General features: G+C 44.5%; 1 protein-coding gene across 1 annotated transcript in view; it reads left to right on the top strand.

Moving 5' to 3' along the window:
* Positions 1-21,321, top strand: part of LOC147438320 (long chain acyl-CoA synthetase 4-like) — a 181,671-nt gene that overhangs the window by 99,344 nt on the left and 61,006 nt on the right. Inside the window, exons 7-9 of the mRNA XM_086487603.1 lie at positions 7,611-7,650; positions 7,736-7,830; positions 7,948-8,115. Coding sequence (XP_086343729.1) covers positions 7,611-7,650; positions 7,736-7,830; positions 7,948-8,115 — 303 coding nt within the window. The remainder of the gene's footprint in view (positions 1-7,610; positions 7,651-7,735; positions 7,831-7,947; positions 8,116-21,321) is intronic.

Below are 21,321 nucleotides of genomic sequence, written 5' to 3'. Positions count from 1 at the left end.
TAGCATGTCAGCACAAGATGCGGAAATCTGACTGAGCCTTGGCGTAATATGTTTTAGGGTTTTAGGCCCCTCGACTTGTGCTCCGTAAGCTTGTAGGAATGGATTTTTTATAAAAAATCCTAACTCCTGTTTAGGCCCCTTGGACACACTTTTTGGGTTCGGTTCTTGTTGTCCTCTTGGCTAGTTCTTCCAGTTGGGCATGCCACGTCATCACTTTGTGACAAAAACCTTGGTGCCCCTCTTAGTATTTCTTCCATTGGCTAGAAAGTCTGGGGCTCCTATGCTTCTCTGCAAACTAGAATGCTAGGAGTCCCCCATGTACATAATACATATTTGAAGTCCTTTGACCCTGGCTCCAAAACCCCGACGCCCTTTTGGTATTTCTTTATATTGCAAACCTGTTAAAACTAACACAACCGTGACTACTATGCTCTCACATCGGCCCATGTGGTAGATTGGTTGACAGGGGAGTGTAGTGCTCCCCTCTATGTAGCAGGCACTGCACCAGATCAACTACTGAAACGACCTGGAGCTTATTTATGGAAGCTCCAAAACCAACGGTCGCAAGGTATAGATCCCAAATTGGAGGGTTATCTGCCAATTCACCCTTTACTCCATCCAAATTATTCAGCATCATCAAGTCACACCCGCCTTTAAATAATTCGGAAGGCGACGGGCCTATTGTCCAGGTGGTGCGGGACAACAGAACAGTAACTTTCAGCTTTGTAAACGAGAATTTCAGCACATAGACAATGTAGATTTGAGATAGAGTAATTGAGAGGGGGAGAGAGAGAGATTGAGATGGGATCACGAGAGATGGAGACGCGGAGTTCCTCCCCCTACACAGAATCGACCCCTCAATAGGCGCCCCTTTCGATATTTCTTTTATTTATGTAAAATTCCAACATTACAAAGCTCATGATAAATGGTGGCCTATTTCTGAGAGAGAGAGAGAGAGAGAGAGAGAGAGAGAGAGAGAGAGAGAGAGAGAGAGAGAGAGAGAGAGAGAGAGAGAGAGTAGTCCTCACAATTGGCTAAATCGACCCTTTAAATAGAGATGTGCGTGTGTGTGTTTAGAGAGAGTCCAAGTGACAAGTGTGTACACTTTCTTTTTCTGTCTAAGCCTCTAATGGGATGTTTTGGACAAGTCGCATGTTCCTCATCTATGTGTATGGGCTCCTTGGCTGAAAATGGTAGCTTTTGTGTGGTCAGGCACCTGCCATGCTTGAACTGACCTTTACTAGGGTTGCCTGGTACTTGCCATGTCGGAACTGCACCTCCCATGCAAGGACTCTAGTTGCTTTGCATGAACTGCCACCTGCCATGCATGGACTCTAGTTGACTTGCATGGAATGCTACCTGCCATGAAGGGACTCCAATTAACTTTGCATGGACTCCAATTGATTTGCATGGAGGGCTATTTGCCATGCATGGACTCTAGTTGACTTGCATGGGCCATGCATGGGCCTTCCAGGTGTCGACATGCCGTGCATGCTCTACCAGTTTCTAGGTGCCAATAGTCTTGCTCCTTTCTCTGCATCCTTTGCTAGGCTGTGGGCCCTCTTGCATACTCTACCAGCTTCCCTTCTCCCGGGCGCCCCAAGCACCTAGAGCTTGACAAACCCTACAGCTCTCTTGTAGCTTCTCAAGTGGTTCCTGCAAACTTTCAACGAGCATGTCAAATGCACTCAACAACTGTAGATCATCAGCCCTGTCCATGACTATGGGCCAAATCGGTGACAGTTGCAAATGAGCCTTACAATGGCCAAAATTGGTGACAATCAGTTTTATGCATTGCAAATCAAAGCCAACTTTTTGGGTCTCTCTCTCTTTAGCGTTTTCTCTCTACAGCATTGTTTTTCTCTCTAATACTCCCCAGATCGCCCTCCCCCTCTTTGTACCCTTTGCGTTCTCGCATCTCTCTCCCCTATTGTGTTTTCTTCTGCCCTAGGCCATCCTCCATTTGCAACCTCTTTGCAGATCTAGGAGATCATTGCGACAAGGTTGCTCTCGGAGGTTCCACATTTGAAGTGCTGCTCTTCTCCATCAGAGACGAGAGGTTGTGCATCTATCTCTGTTGTATATCTGTCCATTGGTTGTTGCCACTTCCATTGCCACTTTTGACAAGTTGTGCACGTAGTCCATCTAGTAGCCAAGCTGGCCTTGATACCATGAGATGGAACATGTGAGAATCTCTCGGCTACCTGGGCCCCTATGGAATTGTGTTGAACTAACCACATGATCGTAGTCACCATCTAAAGTGCCCCCTTGCTGGCCAGACTTTGAGACGTAGGCGTGCCCGTGTTAGACCATGCTACCCATACCACTCATCCTCAACCCCTTGGTGTGACGTCGCATAGACCTAGCCTCTCAGACTCTCTACTAGCACACCAACAATGGTGGTTATCCTCCACAAATGAGGCCTCAGTTTCCTTCATAGGTGACCGGTCGGCCACATAGGCCATGCTCACACCAATGTTTGCCTGGGCACTGGACATACATCCTACTGATGTCCTAAACTAGGTCGCCCCTCCTATGACTAGGAACTAACATTGAGCCCCTAGAAGAGGGGTCCTATACACTTCTATGTAGTGACTCTTACCGGTAGCCATGTACCCTCGGTAAGCCCCACTCTCAGTTTTTGGGCATCTTTGCGAGTATAGTATGTCTACGCTTGCTATCACCTCCTCTAATCTCCTTGGGTTTGTCCATAATGACCCTTGCAATTCCAGACAGCCATGTCTGTCTTAGGAAGTGATGTCTCATAGGCAGCGAATCCCCATTCAACAGCCTTACCATCAGTCATGACTCAACCATCACTTTCTTGCTGGCTTGTAAGACTCTTGGCATGTGTGGCCACCTATGCTGTGCCTACATCTTTGTAATGTCATCATCCAAGAAAATTGGCTCTCCGAGTAGAGTGCATAATATCACCCTCTTCCCTATGATTGTGATCTACTTTGTCTTACTTAGTAGACTACAAAAGGAATGCCCTCTGCTTGCTCATGTCATTACTGGCTCTCCAAACTTTACTTACGGGAGGGGATCCTATTCCTCATAGCCAATTTTACTCCTTTTGGTTTAATTTCCTAGTACTGACCAACTTAAAGTCCCGTCGAGGGGCCTAAATGACTTTAACTGAGCCTAGCCACCCTTTGACTCCTCGATTCTAGTGGCGATCGGCCCAACCATCTCGTGGTGACCTAGCCTTCACTATGGATGAAACTCTCGGCCGCCGGTCGTTTCACACTGGCCATACAAAGTCCGGCCATTTGGGACTTCAAAATGAGGGTCCCAAACATTAAATCAAAATCAAGGGAAGGAAACCAACAAATAAAGTTGATGATTGTCATAGCCTCCTGACATACCCCCCTCTTGAAATCGCAAACGTCCTCGATTGCATGCCCGATATAGATGCCATAGATGATTTAGTGTGATTAGCTTTCTTTTATCATCACATGTATCCACAAGAAAGCTCATGAAGCATAGATACTAATGAATTAATGAAACCTTCATACTTTTGTCATTTTTATCTATCATAGAAGTGAGCATTATACCTTTAACACTTGTCAAACAATGTACACTTCTATCGCCAATTGCATTGAATCTGTATGTACATGTGAAGTGCTATCTCTTGCATCACCCCTCTTTTGAGCATGTGTCAAGCCCTTTGACCTTTTCTCCATTGAAGTGTTTCAAGTCGGAGAATATGTGGGTTGTAAACCAAAAGCTTTAAGGTAAAGCTGCAATACCTTTGGCGACTTCAGTAGTTCACTTTCTTCCATCCACTTTGCATCCATAGGTGGATAGTTTTTGAACTTCACCAAATAACGTCTTGCAACTTTTCCCTTAACTTTTCTTTTTTTATGTGCTAAAATCTGCTTAGGTACCAAGATCTCCAACTTTAGGTTGATCTTCAACTGGCATTTCTTCCAGCACATCACCCACATAAGGTCTTAGAAGACTCGCATGAAATGCATTATGAATCTTCCAAGTGTCAGGAAATTTCAGCCTATAGGCAACATTGTTGATCTTTGAAAAGGCCCATAGTAACGCATGCTGAGCTTGGGAATGACCTTTCCTTGCCCTTCCATCTTCTTTAATCTTGCCTTTTCAAACCGCAAAAGAACCCAATTACCGGGTGAAAACAAGAGTTCGTGACGGTGACTATCAACGGTGCTTTGCTTGAGTCTTCTCCAAGGCAAGCTTAAGTTTCTTGTACATTTCATCCATATTCTCTACATAACGATGTGCTTCAAAGATCTTATCCTTTGTGTGCAAAATGGGAGGAACCTTTTTGCCACCTTCAACAATTTCAAAGGGTGTCTTGCCTATTGACGAATGCACTGTATTGTTGTATGCATACTCAAGCATGCGTAAATACTGTTCCCACTTACCCTTATTATTTGACACATAGCATTTCAGCAGATCTAAGACAATAGAATTAGCCTCTTCTGACTGTCCATCAGTTTGTGGATGAAATGAGGATGAAAACTTGAACGTAGTGGCCATGTTTTCAAACAAGCCTCTCCAAAACAGGCTCGTTATACGAGGATCTTGATCACTGACAATAAATTGTGGCATACCATGGTACTTAAAACACATTATACATAAATAGCCATGCCATTTGATCAGATTTTATCTTCTTCCTGACAAGGATAAATTGGCATGTTTGCTGAATGTGCAAATAATGATCTATGTACCATCATTCCCTCTTGGCGTTCTTGGAAGATCAAAGATAAAATCCATAGCAATACTTTCCCATGGCTTATTTGGAATAGGTAGTGGTTGTAATAACCCTAGTGCCTTTTGCCTGTCAAACTTGACCTTTTGGAAAATCATGCGCTCTTGCACAAAGGCATCCACATCTGTCCTTAAAGTACGCCATTAGAAGCGACCGCTTTCACTGTCGCATCTATACCACGATGCTTTGCATACACTGGGACATGACTTTCTACCATAACCTTATGTCGTAATGGTCTAGTAACACACAGTCTTCAATTCATCATCATAAAAACATCCTTGAGGAGATAGTGCTTATGGCCTTGTCCATCTAACAATTGTTCAAAGATCCTTACAAAATCTTCATCACTAGCATACTACTCCTTCATGTCATCAAGCTCATGATGATAAGGAATTGATACAACTGAAATTTGTGGCTTTCTTGACAATGCATCAGCCACAACATTCTTCTTGCCTTCCACATGCACAATCTGAAAGTGGGACATAGAGAGAATGTTTGCCCAACGCATATGCTTTTTAGATAACTTTGACTGTGTCAAAAAGTGTCGCAAGGTCTGATGATCTGTTTGGACAACAAAATCTGCACCTAGCAAGTAGTGTTTCCAACTTGAAAGCGCATGAATCACAGCCAGTACCTCTTTCTGATAGACTTGCTGAGTCATTTTTGGCCCTTGCAAGATTCTGCTTTCATAGGCTACTACCCGACCGTCTTGAATTAACACTGCACCAATGCTATTGCCACATGCATCACACTGGACCACAAATGACTTCCTGAGATGTGGTAAAACAATTATTGGATCCGATATCATCTTTTCCTTCAAGAGATTAGAAGCTGAAATTTCTCTTTGTGTCCATTTGAAAGTGACCTCGTTCTTTTGCAAAGCATGTAGGGGTGAATCAACCTTGGCAAAATTTCGGATGAATCTTCTGTAGTAAGAACACAGTCCCAAGAAGCTACGAACATTGTGCACACTCTTCAAATCTGGCCATGTCTTAATTGCCTCAACCTTGGCAAGATCCATTTGGACACCATTCTTTGACACTATGTGGCCTTAAAAGCGGATCTTTTCCAAAAAGAATTTACTTTTCTTGGGGTTGATGAGGAACGTGTGACTACACAACTCTTTGAACACAATGGTCAAGGGACGCCTATGCTCTTGTTCATTCTTTGAATAGACTATCATGTCATCAAAGAATGTGCCAACAAACTTTTGATGTGGGCGGAAGATCCGATCCATCATCCTATTGAACGTAGCAGGAGTATTTGTAAGACCAAATGGCATCACTAAGAACTCATACAGAGGGAGCCAGACGAGCAACCCAAAGTGGAAGAGACGGAAGAGATTTTCTTTCTAGAACAGGTCCTAGTGCACAAGGAAAGGAAAGTGACGGGTAAGCTGGTCTGTCAGTATTTGATTAAGTTCAGGAACTATTCGACTCTTGATGCAAAGTGGATGGAGGAGGAGGACCTAGCACATTCCCTTCAGATAGTAGAGCGTTACCTTGAGGCTTTTGGTTTAGCAACCGGTTGTTTTGAAAGCGATCGATGAATTAACATGGTGAATCTGGTGCGGTGCGGACTGCGTAAGAGGGGAGCCACTCCACTCCCTTATTACGCTAGAATGGTCACTAATTTCTCCATGAGATTTTAGGGATATTGACAGGCTGACGATATTTTACTGAATGGATTTACGAAAAGATGTACATTGAAATGGAATTCCTAAAATGAACTTGTTACGTGTTCATGTGTGTATCGTTTGGGTACGTGTCGAAAAGATAAGATGACTGTACCATTTTATCTCTTTCACCTGTGGGGTAATGTAAATGTGATAGTAACGAGATTTAGTAGATCAAGACATCCGTGAAAAGGTCAGCGTGGTTTGCATGTGATTGCTAAATAAGTTACAATGATCATAATTGTCATCTGAGATCCCGACGGGGATACTAATGTGAACGTTTAGTGATTGTCGTCTTTGTGCAAGTGCTGGATGTGTGCAGTCTAGTGCATGGGTACATAGAGTCAGTGTCTACTGAGCTGCTTTGCAAGTGTAATCATGGCTGATTACTCTGCTTTCAATATGGAGGTATGTCACAAGTGTGATGACGTGGCACTATCCAGTGGCCACCAATGGCCAACTGTAGAAGCCATTTGAAAACGCGCTGTGTCATGGAATGCCACATGGCAGTCCATACTGCTGCAGAATTGTGTAAGCTTTTGGGGCAGGCGCTTTTGGAGTGTGCGCTTTTAGAACTGTTAGCTTTTTGGGGTGCCCAGTTTTATGGCCTCCTTTGTGTTGTTTATAAGCGTGGCCATGGCGCCTCTCCGAGCAAAGTAGCTTGGCAGCATCGTGAGAGAGAGGACCCTCGGCAATTGTACCTTTGTGAAGCAATAAAGAAAGAAATACCGAAAGTGGCGCCAATCTTTGGGGCCATTGCATTTGGAAGAGGAACTTCGCCGCTTGGTGTCCCCTCCTCTCTCTCTCTCTCTCTCTCTCTCTCTCTTTCAAGTTCTGTTGTTGTAGTTTGTCACGTGTTTCTATTGATTTCTCGCTTGGAGTGTCCAAGCCTTTTACAATCTCTTATAGAGGAAAAATAACTGGATGAAGAAAGGTGAAAGCTGTGTAAAATAATGCGTGTACTGGATATTTCTAAGCTTTGTGTGCATGATGTTCTACTTTTTTTCTTTGGGATTGGAGTATGGTTGCTAAGATTAGGACTCCCTGTGTTGTGCTTCTTTTGTTAGGGTGTGACTGACTTGACAAGGTTTAACAGCTAAATAATATTTTTGCCTGTGCCTTGCATTGTCCTAATGTAAATCTACTGTTATTTCTGAGTGCTTTAAGTTTGTCCGAATTCCCATTTTGCAGATCCTCGAATGCCTGCCCAAGTGTGCAGATTATCTGAAAAGTGAGAAGATTTATCTTTTACTGATTCTTTGAAGAAAGAAAAATCTACTTTCATTTGGCAAAGAAGCTCTGTTCCATTCCTGCAGCCATAGTGTCTTTTGGGGAGTTAACAGAAGAACAGCGTAAGGAAGCACAGGGCTTCAATGTCATTGCATATTCTTGGACTGAGTTTGTGAATTTGGTAAGTTTCTTGTTTGTCATCATTACAGTGCTTGCATTGAAAATAATGGATGATTGTGAACAGTTTTTGATTGATGAGGCTTACTATTGTAGGTTTGTTGTTTGTTTGATTGTTCAGGGGATGAACAATCCAGTTGATTTGATCCCTCCCAAGAAAGAAGACATTTCAACAATCATGTACACAAGTGGTACCACAGGGGAACCTAAGGGAGTCCTACTCACACATGAGAATATCACTGATGTCATTGATGGAGTTGATAGGCTCCTTGCTTCTTTGGGGGAGAAGGTAAATTATGCTTTCGAACAGATCCATTGTTAGGGAACTTTTCAAATTATGACTTAGTATTGAGTGACTTTTAGAAGCTTTGCATTATACGCTTTTAAATAGAGGTTTTTGAGATGGGTTTTCCTTGTTACTCTGTTACCTTCCTGCCTTTTTATCTACCTTTTCCTTTTTCTTCACCAACGTGAATGCCTCTCTCTCTTTTTCTAGAGCAAGCAGTTTCCAAAAGTTGTTGAAACTGCTTATCAACAAACAGGTGGTCAGGGTAAAAGATGCAAGAGGCTGCATTAACTTCGGTCTTTAGAAGTCAAGTCAGCTTAGCTGTCTCGGTGTGTTTCTTCTGGTTTGCAAAGCTTCCTCAACCAGAGGATACTCTATCTTGCTTGATTGTCCATAATAAAAACGAGGTCAATAAAATCGTCAAGAATCACGACTGCGATGTGCCATAAATGGAGGCCTTTTAGAAAAAACAAGTGAACTTTGGCTGAAGTTTTCCGTGAGAAACAGCTGAAAGCCCGAATTTTTGAGGACCATCAAAATCACAATAAGTTCTTGACAATGTGTAGTGCTCAATAAGAGGATCATCTTTGACTTTTGCAGCTTCTTCAAGCGCTTAAAAGTTTTTGAGAGTTTTAGAATATCTTTAAAAAACGAAAAAAAACAAAAAAGCTTGCTTTTCAATGTCAAAACATGCACTTCCTATTGTAGAGTGACCTCTCTCAAATGCCAGTGGGTGGAACTGGGGCAGGTCTCTAAAAGAAGTTGAGCTGTAACTGTCACACCCACCAAGGTGGGTGTGGGTGACTGGAGGAGAGTCTCTCTACGTCTCTGAATCTCTAGTAAGTAGCAATCCAGCTGTCTCTGGTCTCTAGACTCCAGTAGCATTGTAATTGTGGGTTGTTGTGTGAAAAGGGTTGTATATCGGTCCCGTATGCTCTCATATGCTGGACATCCATACATAGTGCTCCTCGTCCTCCATCCACCTCCACGTAACCTGCAGGTTTGCTGTAGGTGATGCCAGAGATCATCATGACTTGTGGCCTCTGAATTTGTCCACCATGACACTGTAAGTCCATGTGCCCAAACTGCTGCTGCATAAATCATGACAGGGGCAACAAGGGTTTCAAAAAGCCACCCCTTCGTGCGGGGCTCTTTGTGACGGGTTTAAGGGCTAGGGTTTCTGCGTCGAGGTCATAGACACAACTGATCATTGCATTCGTTTGGATAGTCTCTGTGTGTGTGTGTGTGTGTGTGTGTGTGTGTGTGTTCACTGCTCGCTGCTCGCTCTTTTCTTCTCTCTCGGATGGACCAACCAGCTGAGGATGGTGATACAGGTAGCTTCATCACCCCACAAAAAATGAAAGAGACATTCAAACGGAGGAACAGAGATAGTGTACTCTCGCCAAGCTCTCTACGGGCAGGGAAAACCGTCAGAGTCCGGGATGATTTAATGATGGAGAGGGTTCACAAGTGATGAGTTAATTCGGAGCTCAGCTTTTTGAGAGATGACATTAGGAAAGAGATGTACGCAAATGCAGAGAGTTATAAGAATTCTATGTGTGCAGATATGAGGAAAGAATTGGATAAAGTGATGCTTGGTAAGCATGATGAGATGTATCTCTCTATGAAAGGGGAGATACAGGCTCTGATGTGGGCAGAAGTGAATGTAATGGAATGTGTTATGCAAAAAAAGTTGGATGAGGCAATGCAAGCTTTGAATCTTGGAAAACCAATGTGGAAAAGTACATGAAGGAAAAGGATGCAGTGATTGAAGAGCTTAAAGGGGAACTTGCAGCTTGCAAAATTATGCCCAAAATGGAGAGGGGAAATCAGCCCTCGATGTTAAAGGAGCTCGAAGAAATTAAGGAGCAGGTGAAAACTCTGCGTGAAGGGGAAGAACAAAACTCGAAAGCGGCTTCCTCATGGGTGGAGCGCCTTTTTAAAACACAGGAGAAGATTGACGAAGCAGAAAAATGGATTGAGGGTGCAAAGAAAGGGAAGTCCCAGATGCTAAAAGCCGCACAGACTTCTACCATCATCAATATGACCATTGAGGAGGAACAGAAGAGGAATAGAGCCCTCCATGTGCGTATTACAAGTATCAAAGACACCGAAAATGTAGAAGAAGTGAAGGAACTCTTGCAGCGCATGGGCATCCGAGAACCTATGCACACAGGTGCTTGGAGAGTAGGGAAAGAAGGGAGTGGATGAGAAGGGAAACGTCAAAGAGAGCACTTATTTTGCGTTTCCCGACTTTGGAAACAAGGAATTCCTGAAGAAGAGACCAGCACTTAAGAAAACTGGGACATTTATGGGGGATGACCTTACTTTAGCACAAATAGCACATATGCAAGAGTTGATGTGAGAGATCAAGGCAGCAAGGGAGAAGGGAAAATGCCTTTTATAGAGGAGGGAAAGTAGTGGTTTTGGAAAGACGCACAGCATGACGGTGCGAGACATATGGGACCACACTCTGGATGGCAGTATGGAATTGTAATGGATGATATAGGCTGGATGTGGGTGCCTTTGAGGATAGCTTCAGAGATAGAGACATTGTCTTTTACTCAGAGACACATCAGAAATCTGGACAGTTGATGCCACGTGCGATTGGTTATTCATGGGAGATAGCTTGTCGGCCAGACACTAGATCCCAGCATGGGAGTCGAGGTTCAGGAGGGGTAGCAGTCTTATTCATGGAGGAGTTGCAGCCGCTATTACAGATTGTCCGGAGAGATGACCAGGCGAGATACATGTGGGTGAGACCGAGAGCTGAGACAGGCAGATTCTTATACATTGCTATATGTTACTTTCCCCCTAGCACATCAGTCTGTACCTCACCTAGAGGGCAGTCCCCTTTCTCTATACTTGATGATGACGTATGGGAGTCTGGAGATATCATTCTCTTGGGAGACTTTTATGCCATGACCGCCAACTCCCAAACGGTATTTTATGATACCTCGGAGGAGATGCTTAGAGAGATGGATACATCGGAGATGGGGCTTGACAGACACTCATAGGATAGAGAGCACACAGAGTATGGGAGATATCTCACGGAGATGACGACTACGCATGGTTTGGCCTTACTTAATGGTCTAGAGATTTTTCCTTCGTCTGGGGGATTCACATGCTTTCCACACAGACATGGGGCCAGTACAATGGACTATGTCATGACTTCACCGAGCTTCATATGTAGTATTCAGGATCTCAGTGTGGGACCTAGACCTGTTGGAGTAGCAGTGGACCATGCTCTCTTGACATTTTCAGTCTCTTTCTAGTACAATGCCTCTCAAACACCACGGAGGATTGCACACAGGGTATACTTCTACACCAGAGACGGACTCAGTTTATGTGGAGGAGATTTACAGTCGGATGTGGGCAACCGAGCCTGTATATACAGTGGAGGAGAACACCACTCTATTGACGGAGATCTTGCATGGGGCAGCAGCAGAGGCATACCCACACACTCAACCAGATCAGAGAAGACGTTCTGGGAACATGCCGCAGAATAGTTGGTATGATGAGGAGTGCAGAGAGATGAGAGTTCAGATTCAGAGCGAGCTTATACTTGGAGTCATTACATATAGACAGTCTCGGATTGCCCTTCGGCGTTTAGTGCGACGGAAGAAGCGGGCCTTTTTAGCCCAGATGGAACGTGATTTGTATCAGCTCTTTTTGAGTTGAGATTCAGGTGAGGCCTGGCGTCTCTTCCATGAGCACTCACCTCCTCCAGTGATTACTTCTCCCGAGATTTGGGGTCAATATGCACCATCATTATATACAGTCTTTGGGCAACCACCATTACCAGACCTTCTAGAGCCATGTCCAGCCACTAGTACCTTCTTTACCACTGAGATGGTGAAGAATGCCATTGACAGGATGAGGACTAGGAGAGCATATGATCATGATGGTTTGGTGGCAGAGCACTTGATACATGCTAGAGATTTACTGTCAGAGGTTCTTGCGTGGTTGTTTAACCGTGTCATGTGTGAGGGACTACCCGAGTCTTGGAGATTATCTACTATTGTACCTCTCTTCAAGGCAGGGGACCCCACGGTGCCAGGGAACTACTGTACTATTATGATAGGGTACACATTGGCACCGTTGTATGCATCCATTCTTGAATAGCAACTGAGTTAATAGGCAGAAAATGAGGGCATACGAGCAGCAGGACAGGCTGGATTCAGGAGGGGTTTCTCCACTTTGGAGCATATTCTTACACTCACAACCATTATTGAGGAGGGTCGGGCACATGGAAGACGGATGTATTGTTGCTTTGTGGACTTCCGCAAAGCATTTGACACAGTGCCGAGGGCCAGATTGATGCGCAGGCTACTGAAGTTGGGAGTACCCACAGAGATCATATGGGGGATCATGGCTTTATATGGCTCAGTGACTGGCCATGTACGCACCCTTGAGGGGATTTGTGACATTGTTCATTCCACTATTGGAGTGAAACAGGGGTGTCATTTGTCCCCTACACTATTTGGTATGTATGTAGATGAGGTTTCTGACTACATTGACAAAGAGGGCGACAGAGGCGCTCAGCTAGCAGGGACATGGAACCCTTTGTTATTATATGCTGATGATATTGTGTTGATATCATAGTCACTAGAGGGCATGCAAAGATAGTTGGATGCATTGCACAACTTTGCAGAGGATAGTGGCTTGTCTGTGAACCTTGGTAAAACCAAGGGTATGGTGTTTACCACCACACCACAGTGGGTCAAGAGATCGGCACCTACACTCGTATATGGTTAGGACATTGTGGAGTACACAGATGCATATACATATATGGGGGTGGTATTCACGGGACCGAGGTTTACTCTGAGGAGAGCAGCAGAGACTAGACTGTCCAGAGCCTATGCGGCATTGGGAGGGCCAGAGAGGATGTGTTCGCAGGTTCAGTTTCAAGAACCACGAACACAGCTATGGCTCTTTGATACGTTGGTTGCTTCAGCTATGCTTTATGGGGTCCAGGTTTGGGGACCATCTGTGAATCATGACAGTTGGAGGAGCATGGAGAGACCCTTGGTATTTATGATATCCCGGATGATTAGAGCCAAGGCCTTCGTACCACATGCGATTATTCGAGCGGAGGTAGCCGCCCCTCCTATAGAGATTGAGGCTCTTACCAGATCAGTGTCCTTTATGCGCAGTCTATGGGATACACATAGAGGCAGATATACTAGATTGGCTCTTGAGTCCTCTAGACAGTTAGCGATGTAGGGAGACGCATCATGTTGGTATGCGCAGATGACCTCATGGTTTGAGAGGCATGGTTTCAACATGGATAGACTGCCTCCTTTTCAGTATTCCTTGGATGCACCCTCACTGCCACTCACATGGACGAAGATCACTAGACTCATTCGTCAGGATCTTATACAGTTGGACACCAGGAGTGTAATAGACTTGGATACTCCAAGTCAGGAATCAACCGCGACAGCACCAAATAACCACTTCAAAACAATTCACTGATCACAATAGATTTGCACTGGCCTGGCGGAGTTCCGTGCCTAGAGATATTGGCTCCAAAGACTGTGCCCCTTTCGGTATTTCTTTTTATATTAATCAGTTCAAAGTACAAGAGAGTGGGTCGGGATTCACTCTCAGACTCTGCGTCCAGATGCCCTGAGAAGTGAGGCCCTCACCACTAATTTAAAGGTTAAAAGGGATGCCCAAAAGCAGAGCCCCAAAAGCTTCAAATCAAAAGCAATTGCTCTCTCTCTCTCTCTCTCTCTCTCTCTCTCTCTCTCTCTCTCTCTCTCTCACAGAGAGTAACTTGAAAGCAAAAGCATTCTCTCTCTCTTTCTCATTGCGTAGAGAAAAGTAAAATTTGCGTCGCTCATCATTTTCTATTTTAAAATTTTTTTATAGCCTCCGCGATTTCCAGATATTAGGGTTTCTGGCAGGAATTATGGTTTGGAGGAATTTTCGGGTTTCTGGCAGAAATTAGGGTTTTTGCTGTTTGCCACTCCATCACTTTGTGACATACCCCCCTCTTGAAAGCATTGTAATCGATCGCGATTACGCCTGCAAAACTGACAAAAGCCATAAACCGTCTTAGCAAACACTGACTGTTAGTACCTACGTACTAGGAACACACATCTAGCACATGTACAAAATCGACAGTCACATCACACGACATCATAGGACATCACCAGACATCACAGGACATCACATGACATTCAACATTCATTCGGATCTTAGACCATGATTTATCGGCAATGTAGCTAGCAATCACATCTAGGTCCAATCGGGACCTCATTGATGTCCGATTGACTAACCCCTATTACAACCATGCCTATTCAAGATCAAGTAGACCAAAATGCTGAAGTCATTTCGTCTATCAGTTCTTGCACTCAAACGAAGTCAAGAACAAATCAGTATCATTATCAGGAATTCCATTTCATAAAGTCATCCAGCAGAATACTGTCAGCTCTCAGTATCCCTGGAGCTCAAAGAGACATCAATGACTTTAGTATCAAAATCGAGGCATGTGTTGACAAAGAAGCGGAGTAACTTCACTCTTGTGCATCCCACTGCACCAGATCTTCGGCCAAGCTGAATTTCTGGGTTCTGTTTGGAGTAGACTATGCTAAACCAAAACATCGAGGTAAAGTTTCAGAATCCGAGGAGTATCTGCTAGGTCCTCCTCCTCCATCCACTTCACATCAAATGCAGGAAAGTTCTTGAACTTAACCAAGAACCGCCTGCTCAGGAACAAGGATCTCCTCGTTTTCTTCCACTTCGGGTTGCTCATCAGGCTCCCCATCATTAGGCACATCACCCTTAACAGGTTTCAAGAGACTCACATGCAATGCATTGTGAATCCTCCAAGTATCTGGCAGTTTCAATCGGATGGAGACATCATTTATCTTTTCAGTTAATTGAAAAGTCCGTAGTATCGCATACTAAGCTTTGGAAAAAGCCTCTCCTTTCCCTTTTTCTTTCTTAGGCGTGCCTTCTCAAAACGTAAGAGCACCCAACGATGGCGATCCGCTACCTTTTTCTGTCGTTTTTGAGACTTCTGCAAAGTCTCGTGAACCTTGGCAAAAGCTGTATCCAAATCTTTGAATATTCATCCGCTTCAAATATCTAATCTTTCGTGCTCAGCAAGGATGGAACCTTTGTAGCACTTTCAACAATCTGAAATGGCGTCTTCCCCGTCGAAGAGTGTATCGTGTTATTGTAGGCAAATTCCACCAAAGGTAAGTTCTTTTCCCATTGAGTCTTCTGATCCGAGATACAAGACTTCAATAAATATAAAACCACTGAATTGGCAATCTCAGATTGCTCGTTAGTTTGCAAGTGGAACGATGACGAGAACTGCAACCGCATGCCAATGTTCTCCCAAATTGCCTTCCAAAACAAACTCATAAATCCGGGGTCTCTGTCTGAGACAATCGTCTCAGACGTGCCATATAATCGGAAAATCATCGTGATCATTCTGTGTTCTCGGGAGATCAAAAATGAAATCCATTTCAATATTTTCCCGGGGGCGGGTGGGGATGGGTAAAGGTTGTAACAATTCCTGTGCCTTATGTCTGTCAACCTTGACCTTCTGGCATACTGCGCACAAACTCTTCCAGATCCTTTTTGAGTCTCGGCCAAAAGAAGTATCTCTCTACCCCTTCATGGTGGTAGCAATGCCGCGGTGACCCATAAAAGGTGGACAGTGGCATTTAGTCATAACCTTTTCCCGCACAACATAGTCTTTCTCATCAAGTAGCCTTCCCGAAGGGAGTATCCAGCTAATGTCTCCCCATCCCGTATCCGTGTGAAAATCTGCAAAATCTGTATGTGTGGCATACTGATTGACCATATCCTCGAAGCTCCTATGATGTATCGCGGAAATAGCCAGAACCAACGGCTTCCGAGACAAAGCATCTGCCACCACATTCTGCTATCCCTGCACATGGACAATCTGGAAGTGAAACTGTGACAAGATGTTCGCCCACCACATCTGCTTTTCCGAAAGCTGCTTCTGTGGGAAGAAGTAGCGCAAACTCTGATGGTCTGTAAAGACAGTAAAATCCGCTCCGAGTAGGTAATGCCGCCACTGAGTAAGAGCATCGATCACTGCCAAAAGCTCTTTCTCATATATCTGTGCTGTCATCTCCGGCCTAGAGAACAATCGGCTCTCGTAAGCAATGACATGCCCTTCTTGCATCAAGACCACACCCAGACTACGACCACAAGCATCACAAAATACTTCAAATGACTTTTGCAAGTCTGGCAAAGTCAAATCTGGTCTTGTAGTCAATTTCTCTTTCAATGTCTGAAAGGCAGTCACCTCTGTGGATCCCCACGAGAAAGGGACTCCTTTCTGTATCAAGATATGCAAAGGGGAAGCAACCTCTGCAAACTTTCGAATGAACCGTCTGTAGTACGAACACAATCCCAAGAAGCTTTCAACTTCATGGACATTCTTCAAATCGGGCCAATCATAGATAGTGTCTATCTTGGCCGAATCCATTTGCACTCGTGTTTTGCTGAGACAAAGTGTCCCAAAAAAAATGTATCTTTGAAGCATATGATCTCTGTGTTCTGCCTCATTCTTGTAGAAAACAATGATATCATCAAAGAAATAGCCTGTACTCTCGAAAAATCCTGTCCATCATCCAGGTTAAATGTCGCAGGAGCATTGGTTAAGCCAAAAGGCATCACCAAAAACTCAAATAACCCAAAGGTCGTCCGAAAGGCTGTCTTGCAGACGTCTCCCGGCGCGATTCGGATCTGATAATATCCACTCTTCAAGTCAATCGTGCTAAAGCACGAGGATCCCTGTAACATGTCGAGTATATCATCGATCCTAGGAATCGGAAATCTGTTCTTGATGGTGATTTTTTTGAGAGCGCTATAATCGATGCACATTCTCCAAGATCCGTCTTTCTTCAAATCCAACAACAGTGGAGAGCAATACGGTGAAGTACTATGGTGGACAAGACCCTTTTCCAAGAGGTCTTTCATTGGGTTCATAATCTTTTCATTCTGTACTTGGCTCACACGGTAAGGTGGCCGGTTCGGTGGCGTGCTTCCAGGTATCAGATCAATGGTTTGATGCTCAGGCCCTTTGAAAAGTAATCGGCATGAGTGTGGAGAATAAATCTTGGCATTCTTTTGATCAGGTCAAAACATATTCAACCTTTATACATCGTTCAGTTCCCTCCCAAAAGAATGAGTAAGAAACTAAAGTTCATCACGAACAATCTCTAAGCCCTTCATTTATCAAAGTCGCTTTCTCGGCCCCGTAGTCAACCACGGCGTAGTTCTTGTGGTACAAAGGGATCCTGAGTAGAACGTCACTCGCGTGCCCTGAACACCCCTGTCATTGCAAACGAAGTTTGCCAATGCTCGGTGTAATGGCAACATCCCATCCGGGTGTCAGTCGAACTACCTCCGCCTGTGGCGTCAGTCTGTCGGGCGTAATTTCCAAATCGAGCCGCCAGTTCCAAGTGAAAAGAAGTTGGCCTTGGCTTCTTCAGAAGAGCTTCCTGATTCTTCACTTTGCCCCAAAAGCGGCAAAGTTTGTACTTTCATTCATTAGATTCGGTGCAGGTCCCACGCCATGTGGTACCAGTTCTGCTTTTCTATCTGCTTTTTCTGCCACGTTCCTCAGCTGCTCTCGAACTCTCAGGCCTGTCGTCGTCTTTATCATTCTGTTCTTTCTGTGCCTTTTTAGGGCACTTCGTGGAGATATGTCCCTGTTCCCTGTTCTCTGATGAAGCGAGCTCTCTCCTCAGGAGTAAGCTTGGGTCGTGCATCCTTTTTCTCTGGGTTGCTCTTTTTCTTTCTACTTTCATTCCCAGAAGTTTGTTCGGCTTGTTGTGTCATGGCCTCATCTGTGGGGTAGGTCACACTGCCAGAGTGAATGGCAAAGCCCTGCTTTGCATGACTCATCAACTCCTCAATAGAAGCCGACTTCTGTTCCAAGCAGTGATCTCGGATTTCTGTAGGTAGACCCAAGGTAAACCGCTCAATCTGTTCTCTGAATGAGATCTTCTTGAATGAAGAGGCGGGTAGAAAAGAGCTCCAGAATCTTTCACAATAAGCATTGATTGTATCTTTCTTGGTCATCCGAAGATGGTTCCAAGCAGCTCGTACATCTCGTTCATATTCTTGCGTCAACCAAGAAGAAATAAAAAGCTTTTTAAATTTCAGCCATTTAACTGGCGCAGTCTTGTTTAAAAGAAGCGTGGACCACCAAGTACGAGCATTCCCCTTAAAGTAAGAGGCAGCTCTCCGAATCTTGGAGTGCTCTGAATAGCGTCCTCCCGCGAAAGCAATGTCAAACTGTTGTATAAAAGACAAAGCCTTCGAAGCATCTGAGTATCCTGAAAAAGTATCAAACTTGATCGAGTGGCCACCTTCCTCAAATTCTCGGACTTTTTTGCTTTTATCTTCGAGAAAGTCATACTGGTTGGCTTTGTAAAAATTCTTCTTGTTCGCATAGAAGTTTCCATCATCAGAATCTGAGCTGTCTGTAGACGAGTCCTCTGTAGAATTGTCAGTCTCTGGGCGAGATTTAGCCTTTTTTGTCTTTTTCTTTCCCTTTCCGAAGCTTTGTTTCTTGCTTCGCTTTTTACCTTTTCTGTCTTCTTCGCTCGAATCTGAAGAGCTAGAAGAATTGTCAGAAGAAGAAGAAGAAGAACTGGGTACTCCTTGAAATCGAACACGCTTCTTCTGTTTCTTTGCCTTATCAAAAGTTGACTGACGACCCAAATATCCGGGGAAGTCAGTGCTTTTCTTCTGCTTTTTGTCATGCTTTTTTGGCTTTCTTTTGCGCGTCCAAAAGCTGGGCGATCCGTGCATCAACCACCTCTTCTAATTCCTTCTCTGAATATTTCTTGTGAGTAGAAGGTTTCTTGAGAGTGGGTGTAGTGGCTTTCTGCCACTGCTCATGCACTTCTTGAAAAGAAGTCTCGCTCATATATTTTTGCAAATTTTGGGTCCTTCGCAAAATTGAGCATCATCTTCGTTGCATCTCGATCAACTGGTGACGCTCCATCTCTCTTTGCTCTGCCTGAGTAGGCCGAGGCGGGCCATACTCTCTGTCAGAATCTTCGTTGTGATCCCTGCCTGCATCTCCAGATGCAGAGGGAGTCGACTGATCCTTGCGTGAAGCCATAGGTGCCGCGGAAAAATTTTTTGGGGATCGGATTTCCCGTAGAAGAGAAATCGGCCGTGCTTTGATACCACTGTAACAGACTTGGATACTCCATGTCAGGAATCAACCGCGACAACACCAAATAACCACTTCAAAACAATTCATAGATCACAATAGATTTGCACTGGCCCGACGGTGTTCCGTGCCTAGAGATATTGGCCCCAAAGACTGGCGCCCCTTCCAGTATTTCTTTTTATATTAATCAATTCAAAGTACAAGAGAGTGGGTCGGGATTCACTCTCAGACTCTGCGTCCAGATGCCCTGAGAAGTGAGGCCCTCACCACTAATTTAAAGGTTACAAGGGATGCCCAAAAGCAAAGCCTTAAAAGCTTCAAATTAAAAGCAATTGCTCTCTCTCTCTCTCTCTCACAGAGAGTCAAAACTTGAAAGCAAAAGCATTCTTTCTCTCTTTCTCACTGCGTAAAGAAAAAGAAAGATTTGCGTCGCTTTTTTTATATATTTTTATTGCCTCCGCGATTTCCAAAAATTAGGGTTTCTGGCAGAAATTAGGGTTTCTGCTGTCCGCCACGTCATCACTTTGTGACAAGGAGGACATGGGTAGAGCCGATGCAGGAGTTGGGCACGAAGATGGCTTTCTACAAAGAGCATCTTCTCCAACTTTCGGGAGATGGGTTTGTGATTCGTCCGAGCTACATGGACACTCATTTGTCTCATGGTCTGCGATGTGCTATTGGTCAGGTTCGCACATCCTCACACCAGCTGGAGATTGAGACGGGTAGATTCAGAGGGATACCACCAGAGTATAGGATATGCCAAGTATGCGATAGAGCGCCAGCGACAGAGCTACACTACATATGCCATTGCACTGTGTATTATGAGATACGAGGGCGCTTCCATTGCTTATTCAGGGAGGGTTTTGAACCCCTAGATAGAGTCATGAGGTATCAGGATCAGAGATGCCTTGGCTTATATCTACTTGAGCTACATCAACATAGAGATAGTCTGCTGAGGAGACATGGAGTACGACAGTCACAGAGACAGATCATAGATTGCTTTGGATCGAGGGAGCCAGGAGACCAACCACTAGCACAGAGTTGTACCCACATTCATACCAGAGGCACCCTCATTGACAGGGCGACTGAGCTCGGGAGATCGAGACGACCACGACCGAGACACAGGTGCACACTCCATCGACGGAGACTCCAGCAGAGGATCAGAGGCATTCTAGCACGACCCCAGAGTGTCATTGAGGGCCTATTCTACATTTCACATTTCACATTTCACACTTCATTTTTCATTTTTCACATTTTACATTCAATACTTTTTGTACTTGTACTTCAGACATTGTATTAGATTCACCACTTTGTATCTGATGATCTCATAGGTCATTTTGGCCTTTTGAAGACGTTAATATATCATTTCATTTCATTTCATCTCTCTCTCTCTCTCTCTCTCTCTCTTGCGTCATCATGACAGTTGGCCAGTGAGGGTGATACTTCATGATGGTTTGCACAAATATCATCTTGGTTTGAGCTACATGGATTTAGTATGGACAAGCTGCCCCCTTTTCACTATTCGCTGGATGCACTATCCCTCACTCATACACATTCAAAGATTATCAAGATTATCAGACATGACCTCATTCAACTGGATACTTGGAGGACTTGGCTGTCTTTGTCATATGAGCTGGGAATGAAGATGGCTTTTTATCGAGACGATCTTCTCTGCACGACAGATGACACCCACCTATCTTATGGCATTATATCATGCTCGTTGCTGTTCCCCGTTCCCCTTTCCCCGTTCCGATTTCCCGTTCTGGGTAACCATGAAGAATACTCCCAGAGGAGAGATTCTGCCAAGTTTGCCTGGAGAGCCATAGACACAACAGTATTATATCTGCCAGTGCACAACATACTATGAGATCCGTGGGCGTTTTCATTGCTTATTCCAAGAGGGCTTTGGCCCCTTGTCCTACATCATGGATTACCATGATCAGAGGTGCCTAGGTCTCTTCTTGCTGGAGATCGGTAGACTTAGGGAGACTACTCTTAGCAACAGAGGACCTAGAGATAGAGGAGCC

The sequence above is a fragment of the Adiantum capillus-veneris genome, chromosome 17 (genome assembly GCF_014529385.1).
Source record: "Adiantum capillus-veneris isolate H3 chromosome 17, ASM1452938v2, whole genome shotgun sequence".
Classification (NCBI taxonomy): Eukaryota; Viridiplantae; Streptophyta; class Polypodiopsida; order Polypodiales; family Pteridaceae; genus Adiantum; species Adiantum capillus-veneris.
This window is presented reverse-complemented; position numbering and strand designations above follow the sequence as displayed.